Genomic DNA, 15,810 nt, shown 5'->3' on the forward strand with positions numbered 1-15,810 from the left:
TGTAAGGATATAAATGTTTGATGGCTAGGGTTTGGCTCTAGTACGGAGGGTAAGAATTCTCTTAAGTCATAGTGCGCACTAGGTAGTACCTTGTGGGTCGTAATTACACAAAATAACTTGTATGGTCTCGTGGCCACATATCTTAGTCTTTCCATTATTTGATTTCGCATTACTTTCCAAGTTATAAATCATGGATTTCTTGTACTTTGTAATTTGGAAAATCTTGGTTTAAATGCATTAGTGTACTTGTTTATGCATACTTGGATGCCATGTGTTTATCATTTCAAACATTTGTATAGCTTGAGATGATTCCTTGGAGTGCCTTGAAAACATAGACGTTAGGTGGAATGCACCCTTGTGATGGTCTATGTTTGGTTCACATTATACTTGAAACTATAGGGTATGCGTATGCACCATATCCTACGAGTAACTTGATTACTCACCCTAGTTGTTGGGTTGTTTTTCAAGTAAAGAAGTATTATTGTGGGATGCACAACACTTTTAGGATTGTTTGTCTACTTGGAACATTTTTGTTATGTTGGGATATGCACTTGTTAGCATATCATGCTCTATTTTTGTTTATTTTGACAAAACATGTATCTAATGTTCAAACTATGTAATGTGCACTTAAGTGCACCTTTTGACACTCCTAAGATATGTATGTAATGAGGCCAAGGGCCAAAGACACTTATATGCCATGTATGCTACTTTATTTACATAGTTTGTGTATGGATTATATGGGATTTCATGCATTGAAGGGTCATATTTTGCATATGACATGCCATGAGGCCGTAGGCCATTCTAGCGCGTCTAATTCATCATTTTGTGCATGTGAGCATGATTACATCTCAAGGAATACATGGATTTTAACTTTTGAATTATTTTTGGATGATTTATGAAGATTTTAGCAAAATTCATGCATTGGAGCATCATTTAAAGCTTTACTTCGATTTAGCATGTAATGGTTGTTTCATTTAAGGTTTAAAGATGTTTTGAAACTTGTTTGGATCACTTAGGATGCATGTGTAACCTCATAACCAAGCCAAGCACCTTCCCATGGATTACAGCAGCTTTTTCTGCTGCTGCTAGGTCCATCGATCGACTGATAGCAGCCATCGGTCTACCGAAACGTGTTAAAAATGAGATCCCGAGAGTTTGCACTTGAAAAAGGGCATTTTGGTTGGCTGGTACTGTACATCATCCAGCTGATGAAGGGGTTTCGGTCGGCTGGTACTGTTCCATCAGCCTGCTAATCCTCCCTGAAGCTTGGTTTACTTTCAGCATCTCGGACAGATTTCTTGGGTCAACTTCAGAGGGCCATAACTCCTTCATTTCTAATCCAAATCAGGTCATTCTTAAGCCTAAACTCAATAGCTTGAAGTTAGCTTTCAAATAATACCAATTACACTCAAAAACTCCAACCATAGTGAGAGTTATACCAGTTTTAGTAAGATAGGGTCGTGCTGTCTCATAAACGGAGGATGCCACTTCGTTCTAAATTCATATATTTTCCGTCCAGACTCCAAATCAGGTGATTCTTGAGTCTAAATTCATTAATTTTTCATTTTATTTCTAATGGTACTGCTGTGTAGCATCCATTTCTCTATGAAATGACTATTTTGCCCTTAGGTTCATTCTTGTCTATTTTTGAGACATCATTTCCGCATTCGTTTTCATTGGGTTTCATGACCTCATTGAGGATCACATTGGTGTTTTAAAAATGTGTAGTAGTTCTAGGGACCATTGTTGTACCTTTTGCTTACGCATTCAAGATTCATCATTGGATTTACGTTCCGTTCATCTTAGGACGCACTGGCCTAAAAACCAGGGCCGTCACATTAGCCCACTCCATTGACAATTCCCTCACAATCCGTACATTCATTAGAATCATCACCAACATAATTTCCAATTCTGCCTTCATGATCACCTTCACCATCTCGTGAAGAATCAGAGTATCTGCTCCTAACTGCTGCATCTGAATTGCTTGTTGGTTCTCTCAAACTTCAGGAGAAGTCACTGTAATTTATCCTAAAATTTAATACAGGCAAGTGGCTAGGTGTTTGCTGTTCTTGGTGATGAAGATAAACTCAAGTGTTACAAAACTAAACTGAAAATTTATTAATTGTAGAACTTTACCTCAGCATCCATGAAGCAAATATGGGTTTCCTTCATAGCCGTGGTCACATTGGCATAGGTCGTAAGTTGAGCTTTGATTGAAACAGGAAACATTATTGCCACATAATGAACTATTAGACACATTAGAATTGAAGAAATCAAATATACTGCATGTCCAATATATACCCCAACTCAGCACAAGTGGGACCACCTCCATTTCCTGCACGGCATAGGGGTCTGTCAGGTTAGTGAACCATTCTTGGTCCACCATAAAGGCATATTTGCACTCTTTATGATCATCGTTTGAATATATGCTTCTAAAAGATGCATTGATTAAGTCAAATGATGGAGGGATTATGGTTTGGCAGTAGTTGATGCCATAACAACCTTTAATTTTTGAATCACTATTGCAGATGGACATGTAGCCCCTTACGACCGTATCTCCTTGGGTGATTAATGCGAGGACACAACCCATGGCCGTGAATCGGGTGTAGTTGTCTGAGAAGTAAAAAGGAGTACCAGTCAATTCCACAACTTGATTATTAACCCTGTTATCACCACAATTAGAAGTGATTACCGGGTTGTTGACACTAACAGTGCCTTTTGTTAATGAGATTTCAAGCACCTCAAGGTTTATTAGCGTGAGGAATGGTTTGGGTAGGGTGAAAGATTTGTCGCAGATTATCTGAAACGAGTAGTAGGGCTTATTAGCAAAACAATTGGCTCCAATACCAAATGGGTATGGAATAGTAATATTTCCGCATTTGTCTAGACAACCAGACTTTGCTATTGATGCTGCTAATGCTAATGCTGATGATGATGCTTCTGTTAGTGTTAGCCACAATAATAGTGTGACTTGCAGCACCAATTGAGTAACCATTCACTCATACACAGTTTTTGGGAAGATAGAAGGGAAATAATAAATAAGAAGACTACAATCTATTAGACATTAGTCATGGCATTTGGCAAAGTCGGTAAATCGTTATTCCAAAGTTGCAGGCATTCATCCATTCTTGGCCATTTTTAACGTGATGTTTAGCATTACCTTATTGTCAATTGTGATAAAGTGCTTACTAGAAATTAATGTTCAATGGATGACATTGAGTCATTGACATTAATGTTCTGGCATTTTCTTGCCATTTTTTGTCTTGGAAAACACTATTCTTTTTTTTTTTTTTTTTAATGGGGTGACTTGGTCTGACCACTTTTAGCCAACTTCTTTAGCCCTAATCTATGTTACCATGTAGCTTGAGTGGAGCTATTATTAAATAGATTAGTGTCTTTTTGTGACTTAGATTGATAAAGTTTCACTTATTTTGAATATTCTCTATCAGTTTACTAATTGATCTCTTGAATCCTATCTCCTTTTTATTCCTCAATTGAATTGGACTTTCACTATTCATGAGTGGCCGTCTAGTTACAAATTTACAATCGTCAATATATATATATATATATATATATATATATATATATATATATATATATTTGTTCTATTAAAATATGAGAAGGATTTGATAAGATATAACCATTTTGGAAACATTCAAATTTAAGTGTATGATCTTAGCCTTCAAGATGCATTTATGTAAGATTTAATTTGATAGACATTTGATCCAAATTCCTTTTAGCTAAATCAATCCGATACAATATGCTTTTATTATTCTTTTATACTCTCTCTCTCTAACAAATAGTAAATTAAAGATCTAATTTTTTATTTTTATTTTTCTCTTTGTTTGCCAATCTCCTTTGACATTACTCCGTATTATTTTTAATTATCCATAACTTTGTAAATTGAGTTGACATAGGATCATAATGTTAGAGTTATTTTGCACAATCAATTGGATTTGATATCAGTTATTGAGACGTTGTAAACGTAAAATAAACAACATTATTCAAGGAATAAACAAGCAATCACGAAGAATAAAAAAAATCACACACAAGAATACAAGAAATACATGGTTTACCCAAATCTTAGGGTTACGTTCATGGAATACATTGAACAAATTCACTATGAAGAAGATGACGAATTACAATGGAGAATTTTCTCTCAAGCTCTCTCAATTGCTCTCAATTGTATTGTCACAAATTATTCAATCACACAACACATATGATGATCCTCTCTTTTTTCTTCTCTCTATTTTTACCACACCCTAAAATCTTATTAGAGTTGATATATATAGCCCCAAATAATTTGTCCTACAAAAAATTGCCTTTTGTAGAATCCAAAACCAATAAGGAAATTAAAACAGATCAGGAAACTGAATTTTCCTTGAAATTCAATAGTCTTAAAGTTTCCATATGATTCAATCTTCCTAAAAATCTTTTACCTAATCAAACACCACAAAACCACAACAACCTCCTACTTAGAGGCTGGAGCACTTGTAAACCCATTCCATCTTCTTCTCATGCACATCTTATGCATGTTGGTACACTTATCTCTGTCTTCAAGCCAAAAGACCGACTGAAGTTGTGCACAACTTCAGTTTCTCCACCGTCACTATCTTGGTCAACGTGTCTGTCGGATTCTTGGTGCCAAATATTTTCTCAAATGTCAACACCCCATCTTCTAACAAAGATGTGATGAAGTGATACTGAAGTCCTATATGCTTGGTCCTTGAATGAAATGTTAAATTCTTTGCTAGATGTATCGCACTTTGACTGTCACTGTGCAAAACATTCTTCACCTGTTCGAATCCCAACTCTGTCAACAAACCTTGTAACCAAATCATCTCCTTACTGGCCTCCATCATCGCCACATACTCTGCCTCTGTAGTAGCTAACGCTACAATCCTATGTAGTTGCGAAACCCAACTAACTGTAGTTGTAACCACCATGAACACATACTCGGTAGTACTTCTTCTGTGATCCACCTCACCAACAAAGTCTGAATCTACATAACCATGTAGCTTTACCTTGCCAAAATATCTTATTGAGATTTAACATGATGCTTGAAGAAAATAAAATAATGCAAATGTTAGCTTTGGAGTGTATTCAAGATAAACTTTAGAATATTGCACTGAGTCATACAATTTTATGAGTTGTACACAGCGGGATATTTAGAAAGTTTTGATAATTTTAAAACAGATCTGTGTCTTTTCCGACTTTACTTATTTTAGCAATTAAACAATTAATCACATGTAGATTAAATAAAGCAAAGTAAAAAGTTAGAGATGACACCAGGATTTTTAGCGAGGAAACCACAATTGATAAAATACGTCAACTGTTTGTATGGAAAAAAACCTCGTGGACTGTGCATACCAAAGTAAACTGATCCACTAGGCTTGAAATAAAGTACACTGAACTTTGACTCTGGCTCACACTCTATCGTTCTACTAAACACCAACTACTGACAATCTTCTGGCTTTGCGACTCCCTGTCTAACAGCAACTTGACCTCAGGCTTATGCTTGATATTTGTAAAAAAGTAGGAGGTAGATTAGACAACACTCCACGAATGTTCCAACCCTTTCAAAGTGTGATTGATTTTGCTTATGTTCTTCAATCGTCTGAATTTGATGTAGAAATAGATCTACTTTCGTCTGATCGATGTAGATGCAACTGTATGATCACGATCAAGATTTGAACACCACAACTCTAAACTCTCTATGTGTTTATGTGCATATGTTCTAGAAAAATGACAGAAAAATCAACTCTGATTATCTGCAAAAATAATCTTCCTAAGGCCTTTAAGAATAATGAATTTATAAAACAAAAGCAGTAAATAAACCTATGTGTATGACATAGTTTATATAGAGGTTGCAAAGTCCTATTCCTTCTGAAAATAAAGGCAATTTTGTGGATAGAACTTGGAAGGAAAGTTGGATAAAAAATGAGTTAAACAGGATAAGGAAACTGAAAACCTTTTGATGTTAGGACTTCTGATACCGGTTCCCAATCTTGGTACTGGTTCCTAAAGGACAGAATGGAGTTCTTTGAATCTTAGCTTTTGGAACAGGTTCCCAACTTCAGGTACCGGTTCCCACTTAATAGAATCCAATTTGAACTTGGATTTTCTGTTGTTAGAAACTCTGTGAAACATACCATATAGGTATTTGTGTCCTAAGTGGGAAACGATGTCCTAACATGTTGTTCTTTCCTTTTCGATGATCAACAGTACTTTCCTCTTTTGAACAAACTTCCAATTCCGTAGTCGATGTAGAATTAGATATGGTAACTGAAATTATAACTTGACTAGGACTTATTTTGTTACCAAAATATGCCAATTACAAAAATATATCTCACATATTTGCCTTATTTCACTTATTAAAAGCATTAATGTCCTCTTGTGCATCTAAAAGTAAAAGGGATTAGGTATAGGAGTAGTAAATACATTTTTTACCCTTATGGTGTGAGTAAAATATCTAAGTTCCTTTTTTCAGTCCGTATAAATAAGGTCCAGTTACACTGAATATGTTAGCAAGCGAATTAAATAGATTAAACATAATTAATCTAAATATAAATGTATTCATACAATAAGTAAGGTGAACTATTAATACTATTATTCATATTTAAAATTAAAATGGATTAATCAACCACATAGTATAAAAAAAAAAATTCAATAGAATAAGAGTTCATTATAACTATTGTTGAACAAATTCATTATCACTATTGATGAACAATCCTTTTAAATTATTGTGGGTCCCTCAACTTCATACCATAATAAATCACACAATCAATACGTCAATAATTGATCCTAATGGAGAAGTTCATTATTGCTATTGTTGATCTTTATTTGCTATTAGGCAAGCACTTCCTTTAAAATAATATGTGGGTCCTTTAACCACTTCGCATGAAAAATCGGATAACCAATACGCCAATAATTTATTCGGTTGGCGAAGTTCATTATTGCTATTAGCGGGTAAATCCCATCATTTCCATATCTCTTTAGACAACGCCTTGTATATATATGAAATGATTCCCGATTAGGTTTAGAATTTCTAAAATCACCTAGTATAGACCACTTCGCTGGGGAGCTAACACTATTGATTTTAGATTAAGTGAATAACGTTATTAATGTTCCAACGAAAAATAAAACATTAAATATCTTGCCATTATAATCTTAAACTCTTTAAATCATTCGTAAAGCCTTATTTTTTAAAGATCTAATTACAATGAACATTTAATATTTTTATTTTCATGAGACAACCATTTTTGTAATCTTAGACTCTTCAGGTCATGCATGGAGTCTTATTTTTAAAGATCTAATTACAATAGTTTTAATAACAAAGACATGAAGTAATGTATAAAAATCCTCGCTTTCACTCAATTTTTAATCATTTATAATTAGGGTTTTCAATTTATTCATATACAAGATATAATGCATGCAAAACACCTTGATTTTAATCTAATTAAATTTAGAAAATATTTAGACTTCAAATGATTCACTAATATTTAATTTAAGGCACACTTTTAAAAATAATTTTTCATAAAAAATAATTTTTCATAAAAAATAATTTTTCATTTCCCTTTAAGTGCCCTCTAATTAATTAGTAATCAAATCTAATTTATTTTCATAATTTAATTAATATAAATCAAGTAATTTAAATAAATACCATGGATCCTATTCATGAATAATAATTAAATTTACAATTATATATTCCATGCATTTCATATATCACATAAATAAACAAATAAATAATTAAATGGCCAAAAGACTTAGCTTTTAACATTTAAATGTTATAATTATTAGGTGCTATAATTATTGTACCCCATTTAACTCCCATTATCACTAAGTAGAGGAGAATAACTTTGAAATTCACTTTGCGATAATAATTCACTCTTTAATGAGTGAAAACAATACAAAATAATCATAAAAACAAGCCTAGAGGTCCACCATTAGGTCCTATACACCTGTAGGAGCCAAAATCAGGTCATACGTACTGCCACGTGCATGCACACGCTTGTGCAAGGTGGAAACGTGCAGGACGCGCTGCCTTGCTGGCGCGTGTTCTTCATGCGCCATTTTGTTTTGCTGCGCTAGGAACGCACAATAGGGCTACTTATACCAGATCCCTTCTTCTGCTGAGATATGATCCAAGGGTTGTGGATCCGGTTGTACCGAATTCTGGTGCACCGGCCTTACTCCAGAGCCACTAAAAAATTGTAGAAAAATCCAAAAAAATTAAAAAAAAAAAAAAATCCAAAATGCCTTATTTGGCCCACAGAAAAATTCTAAAAAATTCTAGAAAATTTCTGAAGCCAAATTAAACCCTTTTGGACCTTCTTGAAGCTTCATAGCATCTTTTCATGAAGATTACATGACTTTACATAAATTTGAAATACAATAGAAAAAATAACATTACATCATTGAACATTATATATATATATGCTATATGCATATATAAATTTGGATTCATGAATAATGATTCTCTTTAATAAAAACATATGATCTATAGACATGAATCAAATCTAGTTTTGATACCACTGTTAGGAAAATGGAAGTTTTAAAAACTTTTAGAGGAATTTTTAAATAAAGATCTTAATTTATGTGTAAAGACAAGTTTTATGCATGATGAACATGATAATCCATTCAATTTAGAGATAGAAAACTTACATCAAGGTTTGAGTAAATCTTAAATCTCTCCTCTAAAGTGAATGTTCTCACTTATTGTAAATCTCTTTGTTGAATGCCTCTTCTTTGAATCTCCATCTTATTGATAATGATCTTGCCTTTAGGAATCACCCATAAGCCTCCATGAATAACCTTGGAAAGCTTAGCTTGTAGGAGCCTCCATCAGATGAGAACATTAACCCTAAAATCTTAGAGAGATAAAATATTTTCTTGTACTCCACAAAATATTGCACAAAGGCGTAACCTAAAATATACATGGACCTCATCTATATATAGGCAAAATATAAATAATAATTGAAGACAATATATTTTTCACAATCTCTAAAATTCACATGATATCTCAAATCTAATCGGCCTCCAATATCAAGTTGGGCTATGAGTAAGAATCCTTTGGGTTTATTATTTTCTTGGTTACAATGAATTAATAATTGGTTCGGTCCATTATACAATGGACCAAATTTAATTAATTCATAAATTAATTTCTACTCCATTAAAAGATATTAATTGAACTCTAATTAAATAATAAATAACCTCTAAGTCAATGTTGCACTTTGACCTTTCTATGCATAATTAGTTATCGGATAAATAAAGTTATCAATCCGACTGCTAAATTAATATATTTATTTTGATACCTTTGATTATTTTCGGCTTGATCACAATAAAAAATTTATTTGACAAAAATAATAATTTAAATAAGTAAATATATAGAAAATTATTTTGTCTAAAAACACATAAAGGCCTTCGAATTTACTTTGTTATCAACCATAATCAATACTGATGAGCGCTGAATAGTGCGCAATTAAACCCCTTAAGCTTAGGTATTCTAGGACCTTTATCTATCTTACTTTCCCGTTTTAGACTAATTTCATGTTATTCCCCTTTTAAGGTACTTATCCCAAAAATAAGTTAATTCAGCCAAATAAGAGCATTAAAGAAGCTAACTCAAGCTAGATGGAAGAAAGGAACAAAGTGGAAGCAAAATGAAGCAAAGTGTGGAGATTCAGCATGTTCGATCGATCTCAGCAATCCTTCAATCAATCTGGAGTTAATCGATCTGGACACATCAAGATGGATCCAAGTCTTTGTTCTTATCCAAAATAATCCACCAAGTTTGATCAACCCAACATATCTTTGATCGATCGAAAATATTCGATCTTATCCACACCTACCACCCCACTTACCACTTTTGTCTCTTTCCTAAACTATCCCAAAATATCTCATAGATTTATCTTTATTCAAAAAGGTTCCTCCAAGGATGGATCAATCTCTGCAACATTCGATGGATCTTACCTTAGTTCGATCGATCTCTACATGGTTCGATCGATCGAACCCTCTCAAGTGCGAATTAAATCAAATTCCAGCTCATTAAAAGTTGTCTCATGGTGCAATCATTGGAAGAGCCCTTGTGCACGAGTCCAAACCATTGGGTGTGACACTTGAGCTACCTAAATAAAGATTTTGAGCCATTTTTACATAACACATCATAAAACTTAGAAACATTCTTACAGAGGAAGAAAAGGGAGGAGGAGAGGCTAGAGATACATTCTTGGGAGTTCTTCCATTCTTCTAGGGTTTCCATCAAGAAGGTCATTCCTACCATAGAGATAGCCCTTGAGGGTTGGATGACTACTTCAATGAGTGGATAAACATCTTCTTGGGGCTAGAGTTAGCCCAAAGCATGCCTTTTAGACTTTAATGCTTTGTATTTTGAGGGGATTTGTGTTGTAATCTTGTCTTAACACTCATTTTATATATGAATCTTGTTTATTCAATGATTTGTGTAGTTTAATACTTCCAATTAATCATTTCATTAAATCCATATGTCTATGTATGCTAGAATAGATGTTCATGTATTTATCTCTAGTTTTTGTGTTATTGATGCATATCTATGTGTATTGATGCTATGGATCTAGAGATTGTCAAGGCATGGTGCTTAATAGAATACTATTGTTGTTTATTTGATAGTTCATACTCATGCCTTGATGGATTGTGCCTCTCCCTTAGTTTATTTAGTTTAATTTTCATACCCTTAATTTAGTTGTAGTGTAATTGCCTTAGTGGTTAGATGGGAGGACAATCCATACTTGTTGTTTGATGTTCCATGCTTATGAATGCAAGTAGTATTATTCTCTAACGATGATATGTGTTTGGATTGTGAGCTTAAAGGAAGGATTAATGGCCTAGTTTGATGTATTATGCTATTCACTAGGTTGCTTAGACAATATATGCTTAATTGGTCATCCATACTTGTTGAAACAATCAATCACACACTCTCAAATTGCATCACATGTTTCCCATCATTAATTATACATTGAATGATGATGTTTAGTGGTGACCTCTAGACCCCAAGACCTCACTCTCTTGTTTTCTCTAAATTTCATTTAAATTGCTTATTCTACATTGAACTTATTTAGTTTAGTTTGTAGTCTAATCAACCAAACACACCACCTTTTGATCACTCGACCTACTAACCCTATACATTGTTTCCATTACAAGCACACCTAAAATCCCTTGGGACGATCCCTACTCACCCTAGCTATATTTTTAGTTAGAGGTAGTAGTGGCATTTATAAATTTAAAACTTGGCTACATTGCACACTCACACTCTTTTGCACATCTTTAGACGTTGGTGCGACGACACACCAAGTTTTTGGTGCCATTGCCGGGGATTGAATTGGCAACGCCGTGTTTTGGAAACAAATAGGAATTAGTACTCTTTTGATCGTGTCTTTACTTTATTTTCTTTCTTGTTACTTATTGTGTTTGTTCTTATTTGATTAGGTGCATTGAGTAAGGAAATCGAGCAAAGGAAGCAAGGAAGCCAAGTGAAGCTAAGCAAAAGCACAAAAAGGAGCTAAAATCTAAAAACTTGCAAAGCATAGCAAGGCTTGAAACTTAAAAGTTTAATTGAAGTTGCTTAAGGACCCTTTATGAGATCTTTCTAACTCAAGCTCTAGTTAAATCATCGGCCCGCGTGGTGGCAAGTTTTTCATTTCTTAGATAGATCGTGAGCCCGCGTAGAGGCAATTTACTTTTTCTTAGCATATTGTTCAAAGCATGGGAGTATGGGATCAATGTATGTGAAGGTTGCTTGTTGATTGTTTGTTGCGGAGGCGAAGTGTTTGCTTAGTTGATTTCGTTATTGTGTTACTTAATCTTTGTGCGGTCATAATCAACCCTTCATCATTCTTATGGAAAATCTAGAGGGTCATCTTGGTTATGTAGACCCGAATTTCATGGAACATCCACCTTTTAACCAATTTCCTCCCGGTGCTTAAGCTCCAATTCCTCCAATGATCCTTCGTGATCATTACAATCTTCATGAATATCATTCACCATCTTGCATCTTGCTTCTTAATTTTGAGGCAAATCATTATGAAATTAAGCCCGTGACAATTCAAATGTGTCCACTTTTCTATGGCTTAAATGATGAGGAACCTTACAAACATCTTGATGAATTCCTTGAGATATGTTCCACCGTGAATACATGAATGTCCCGGAGGAAGTTCTTAGATTACTTCTCTTCCCTTTCACTCTAAAAAATAAGGCTAAACATTGGTTCAACAACTTAGGGGAAAATTCAATAACTTCTTGGGTACAAATGCAAAATGAATTTTTAAAGAAATTTTACCCCGTGAGTTTAACCAATGTTATGCAAACTTCTATTCGCGAATTTTCTCAAGGGAAAGGAGAACTTTTACATGAGGCTTGGGAAAGATTGAATAACTTGCTAAGGAAATGTCCACACCATGGCATTCCTAAATGGCATGTTGTTCAATATTTTTATGAAAGTCTATCCAACATTCACAAGGGCAATGTTGATACCTCATGTGAAGGATTATATTTCGGAAAACATAAAGATGATGTTTGGCACCTTTTTGAGAAAATGAGTAAAAATTCATTGCATAAGTATCACACTTCTCGGTTGAGTCATGATTCTAATAACAAAAAGAGAAATGTGAAAGTATGTCAAATTGAGAATCTAATGGAGATTGTTACCAAGGTCAAAACTCTCATTCAAAAACTTGATCAATTTCTATTAAGTCAAAAACCGGCAACCCAATCATCTCCTCTTCTTAATCATATTCATCATTCTAGTGAGTCATGCATGACTTGTTCAAGTATATTGCATACTACTTCCAATTGTCCCCATGGACATGTGCTTGAGGAGCATTATGAACAAGTCAATGCTGTATTTGCACATCCTCTTCAAAATGCTTATGTACCGATGTAAAATGAACATTCAAGTCCTTTTCAAGCTAAAAATTTTCAAAACCGATACATTCTTCCTCATTAAAGAAATAAAGGTTCAAAAGGGTTTGTTGCACCTTCTTCTTTTTATCATCAAAGCATGAATCATTTCTCTCATCCTCAAGCTTATAATTCTCAAAGTAGCTCTAATCATCTTCATGCACTTTCTAACCATTCCACATTTGAAGATAAGGTCTTAGTGGCTTTGGGTAGTTTGGAAATGAATATAAATTTGTTGCATTCTCATTCTCAATCGATATCCAAGCTTGAATCCCAAATAGGGATGATAGCTAATGCATTGAATGCGAGAGAGATGGATAAATTACCTAGCCAATCCGAAAGGAACCCTAAAGCCCAACATTTTGTGGAAGCAAACTCTACATCGGGGTGTCCTTCCCAAGAACAAGTGCAAGCCATTACTACCTTGAGAAGTGGTAGGCAAGTTGACAATAGGGTTGAACAACCAAAAGAAGATAGTGAACCGGTGCAACCTAAAGTTGACACCCGTCCCGTGCCCAATTCTATTCCTACTTCCTTGGATGAAAATGTCACCATCAAGAACTCATAACCCTCTTCATCATCTCCTCAAGTTGCAAGGTCTTATAAGCCAAAAGCTCCATTTCCATATGCATTAAGAGAAACTTCGCCTTTTGGGAGACAAGAAGGAAAAATCTATGACATGATGGAAGCCTTTAAGCAAGTCAACATAAATCTTCCTCTCTTGGATGCAATTAGGCAAATTCCGCCTTATGCAAAATTCTTGAAAGATCTTTGCACACAAAAGAGGAAAAGTAAGGGACAAGGCCCTAAAAAAGTGTTTCTCACAGAATAAGTGAGCTCCATTATCCAACATAACACTCTACCTAAGTTCAAAGATCCCAGTGCTCCGACCATCTCATATGTAATTGGAACCCAAGAAGTTCGTAGAGCTCTTCTTGACTTAGGGGCAAGTGTCAATTTGATTCCTTACTCCGTGTATGTCCAACTAGGTTTGAATGAGTTGAAGCCAACTTTGGTGGTGCTTCAATTAGCCGATAGATCCATTAAAACTCCTAGGGGCATAGTTGAGGACATTCTTATCAAGGTTGACAAGTTTTACTTCCCGGTCGATTTTGTGGTTCTTGATACCGAACCGGTTGCTAATCCTACCAACCACATTCCAATCATCTTAGGAAGGCCATTTCTTGCTACCGCAAATGCAACAATTAATTATAGATCTGGGGTTATGGACCTTTCTTTTGGTAACATGATGGTTAAGCTTAATGTATTCAATGCAAGTCGACATCCCATTGATGAAGACGAGTGTTACCTCATAGATGTCTTAGATGAGATTGTGGAGGAGTCCATTCCTTCAATGATTATAAAAAAACCAACCGAGGACAATCTTTCATCTCTTTTAGCCGAGGACCCTCTTGCATCTTGTCTCCTTGAAATGTATGAAAGTTGTGGGTTTTATAATGAAAGATCAATGAGCGAGGTTAATGATCTAATGGAATCCGTTGCAAGTTTGGATTTTCCACCTTGGAAAGCTCCAAAAGAGCCTCTTCCTCCACTCTCTAGCACTCTACCGGTTCCATTTTTGGAATCTCCACCCACTCTTGAGCTTAAAACTCTCCCTCCCGATCTTAAGTACGCCTTTCTAGACCCGAAAGAGACTCTTCTGGTCATCATCTCTTTAAATCTTGAAAAAGATCAAGAGTATTCTCTTTTGGATATGCTTAAAGAAAATAAGAAAGCTATTGGATGGAGTGTGGCGGATCTAAAGGGAACTGACCCTTCTATTTGTATGCATCGCATTATTATGGAAGAGGATGCAAAACCCTTTAGAGATGCCCAAAGGAGATTGAATCCCAACATGAAAGAAGTGGTTAAAAAGGAAGTTGTTAAGCTTTTAGATGCCGGTATCATTTATCCAGTCTCTGATAGTAAATGGGTGAGCCCAACTCAAGTAGTTCCTAAGAAATCAGGGATTACGGTAGTTGAAAATGCAAAAGGTGCGGCAATTTCTAAACGTACCGCCAATTCATGACGTGTATGCATTGACTACCATAAATTGAATGCCGCCAGTAGAAAATATCATTTCCCTTTGCCATTCATTGATCAAATTCTAGAGAGATTGGCTGGACAACAATATTATTGTTTCCTTGATGGCTATTTGGGTTATAATCAAGTAGCCCTTGACCCCTTAGACCAAGAGAAAACCATCTTTACTTGTCCTTTTGGCACATTTGCTTATAAATGGATGCCTTTCGGTTTGTGCAATGCTCCCGCAACATTCCAAAGGTGTATGATGTCAATTTTCTCAAACATGGTGGAAGAGTATCTTGAGGTCTTTATGGATGATTTTTCTATTTTTGGGTCTTTATTTGATGCATTCCTCAAAAATCTAAATTTGGTGCTTAAAAAATGTCATGAAACAAACCTTGTTCTTAGTTGGAAAAAGAGCCATTTCATGGTTCAAGAAGGTATTGTTTTGGGTCATGTCATCTCAAAAAGGGGAATTGAGGTTGATAAAGCAAAATTTGAGCTCATTTCTGAATTGCCTCCACCTTCTACGGTGAGAGAGATTCGCTCCTTTTTAGGTCATGCTGGCTTTTATCGCCGTTTCATCAAAGACTTTAGCAAGATTGCTAGACCCTTGTGCAATCTTCTTGCCAAGGAAACACCATTCGTCTTTGATCAAGCATGCTTGGATGCTTTTCATAAATTGCATGGCTTATTGTCATCTGCTTCTATTATGCAACCTCCTAATTGGTCATTACCATTTGAAATAATGGGCGATGTTTCTGATTATGCCATGGGAGCGGTTTTGGGGCAAAGGGTAGGAAAACTTCCATACGCTGTATACTATGCAAGCAAAACCCTCTCAGGAGCTCA

General features: G+C 35.0%; 1 protein-coding gene across 1 annotated transcript; it reads right to left on the minus strand.

Moving 5' to 3' along the window:
• Nucleotides 1-1,786: 1,786 nt before the first annotated feature.
• LOC132272034 (wall-associated receptor kinase-like 10) lies at nucleotides 1,787-2,995 on the minus strand. The gene is made up of 3 exons (XM_059773508.1): nucleotides 2,302-2,995; nucleotides 2,137-2,246; nucleotides 1,787-1,975 (listed from the first exon to the last, which is right to left on the minus strand). Exons 1-3 carry the CDS (start codon nucleotides 2,993-2,995, stop codon nucleotides 1,787-1,789), a joined length of 993 nt encoding a protein of 330 aa, XP_059629491.1.
• Between the last annotated feature and the right edge of the window lie 12,815 nt (nucleotides 2,996-15,810).

Source organism: Cornus florida, unplaced genomic scaffold (assembly GCF_030987335.1).
Source record: "Cornus florida cultivar Cherokee Brave unplaced genomic scaffold, ASM3098733v1 CherokeeBrave_3.0.0_Hap2_Chr01, whole genome shotgun sequence".
Classification (NCBI taxonomy): Eukaryota; Viridiplantae; Streptophyta; class Magnoliopsida; order Cornales; family Cornaceae; genus Cornus; species Cornus florida.

What these genes read in the sequence shown, in the direction of transcription:
- LOC132272034 (XM_059773508.1), bottom strand. Translation starts at nt 2,995, where the DNA reads ATGGTTACTCAATTGGTGCTGCAAGTCACACTATTATTGTGGCTAACA. An exon ending in CCCACTTGTGCTGAGTTGGG is followed by an intron (nt 2,247 to 2,301) that starts GTATATATTGGA and finishes TGTGTCTAATAG; the next exon opens with TTCATTATGTGGCAATAATG. An exon ending in TTTGCTTCATGGATGCTGAG is followed by an intron (nt 1,976 to 2,136) that starts GTAAAGTTCTAC and finishes CAAGCAATTCAG; the next exon opens with ATGCAGCAGTTAGGAGCAGA.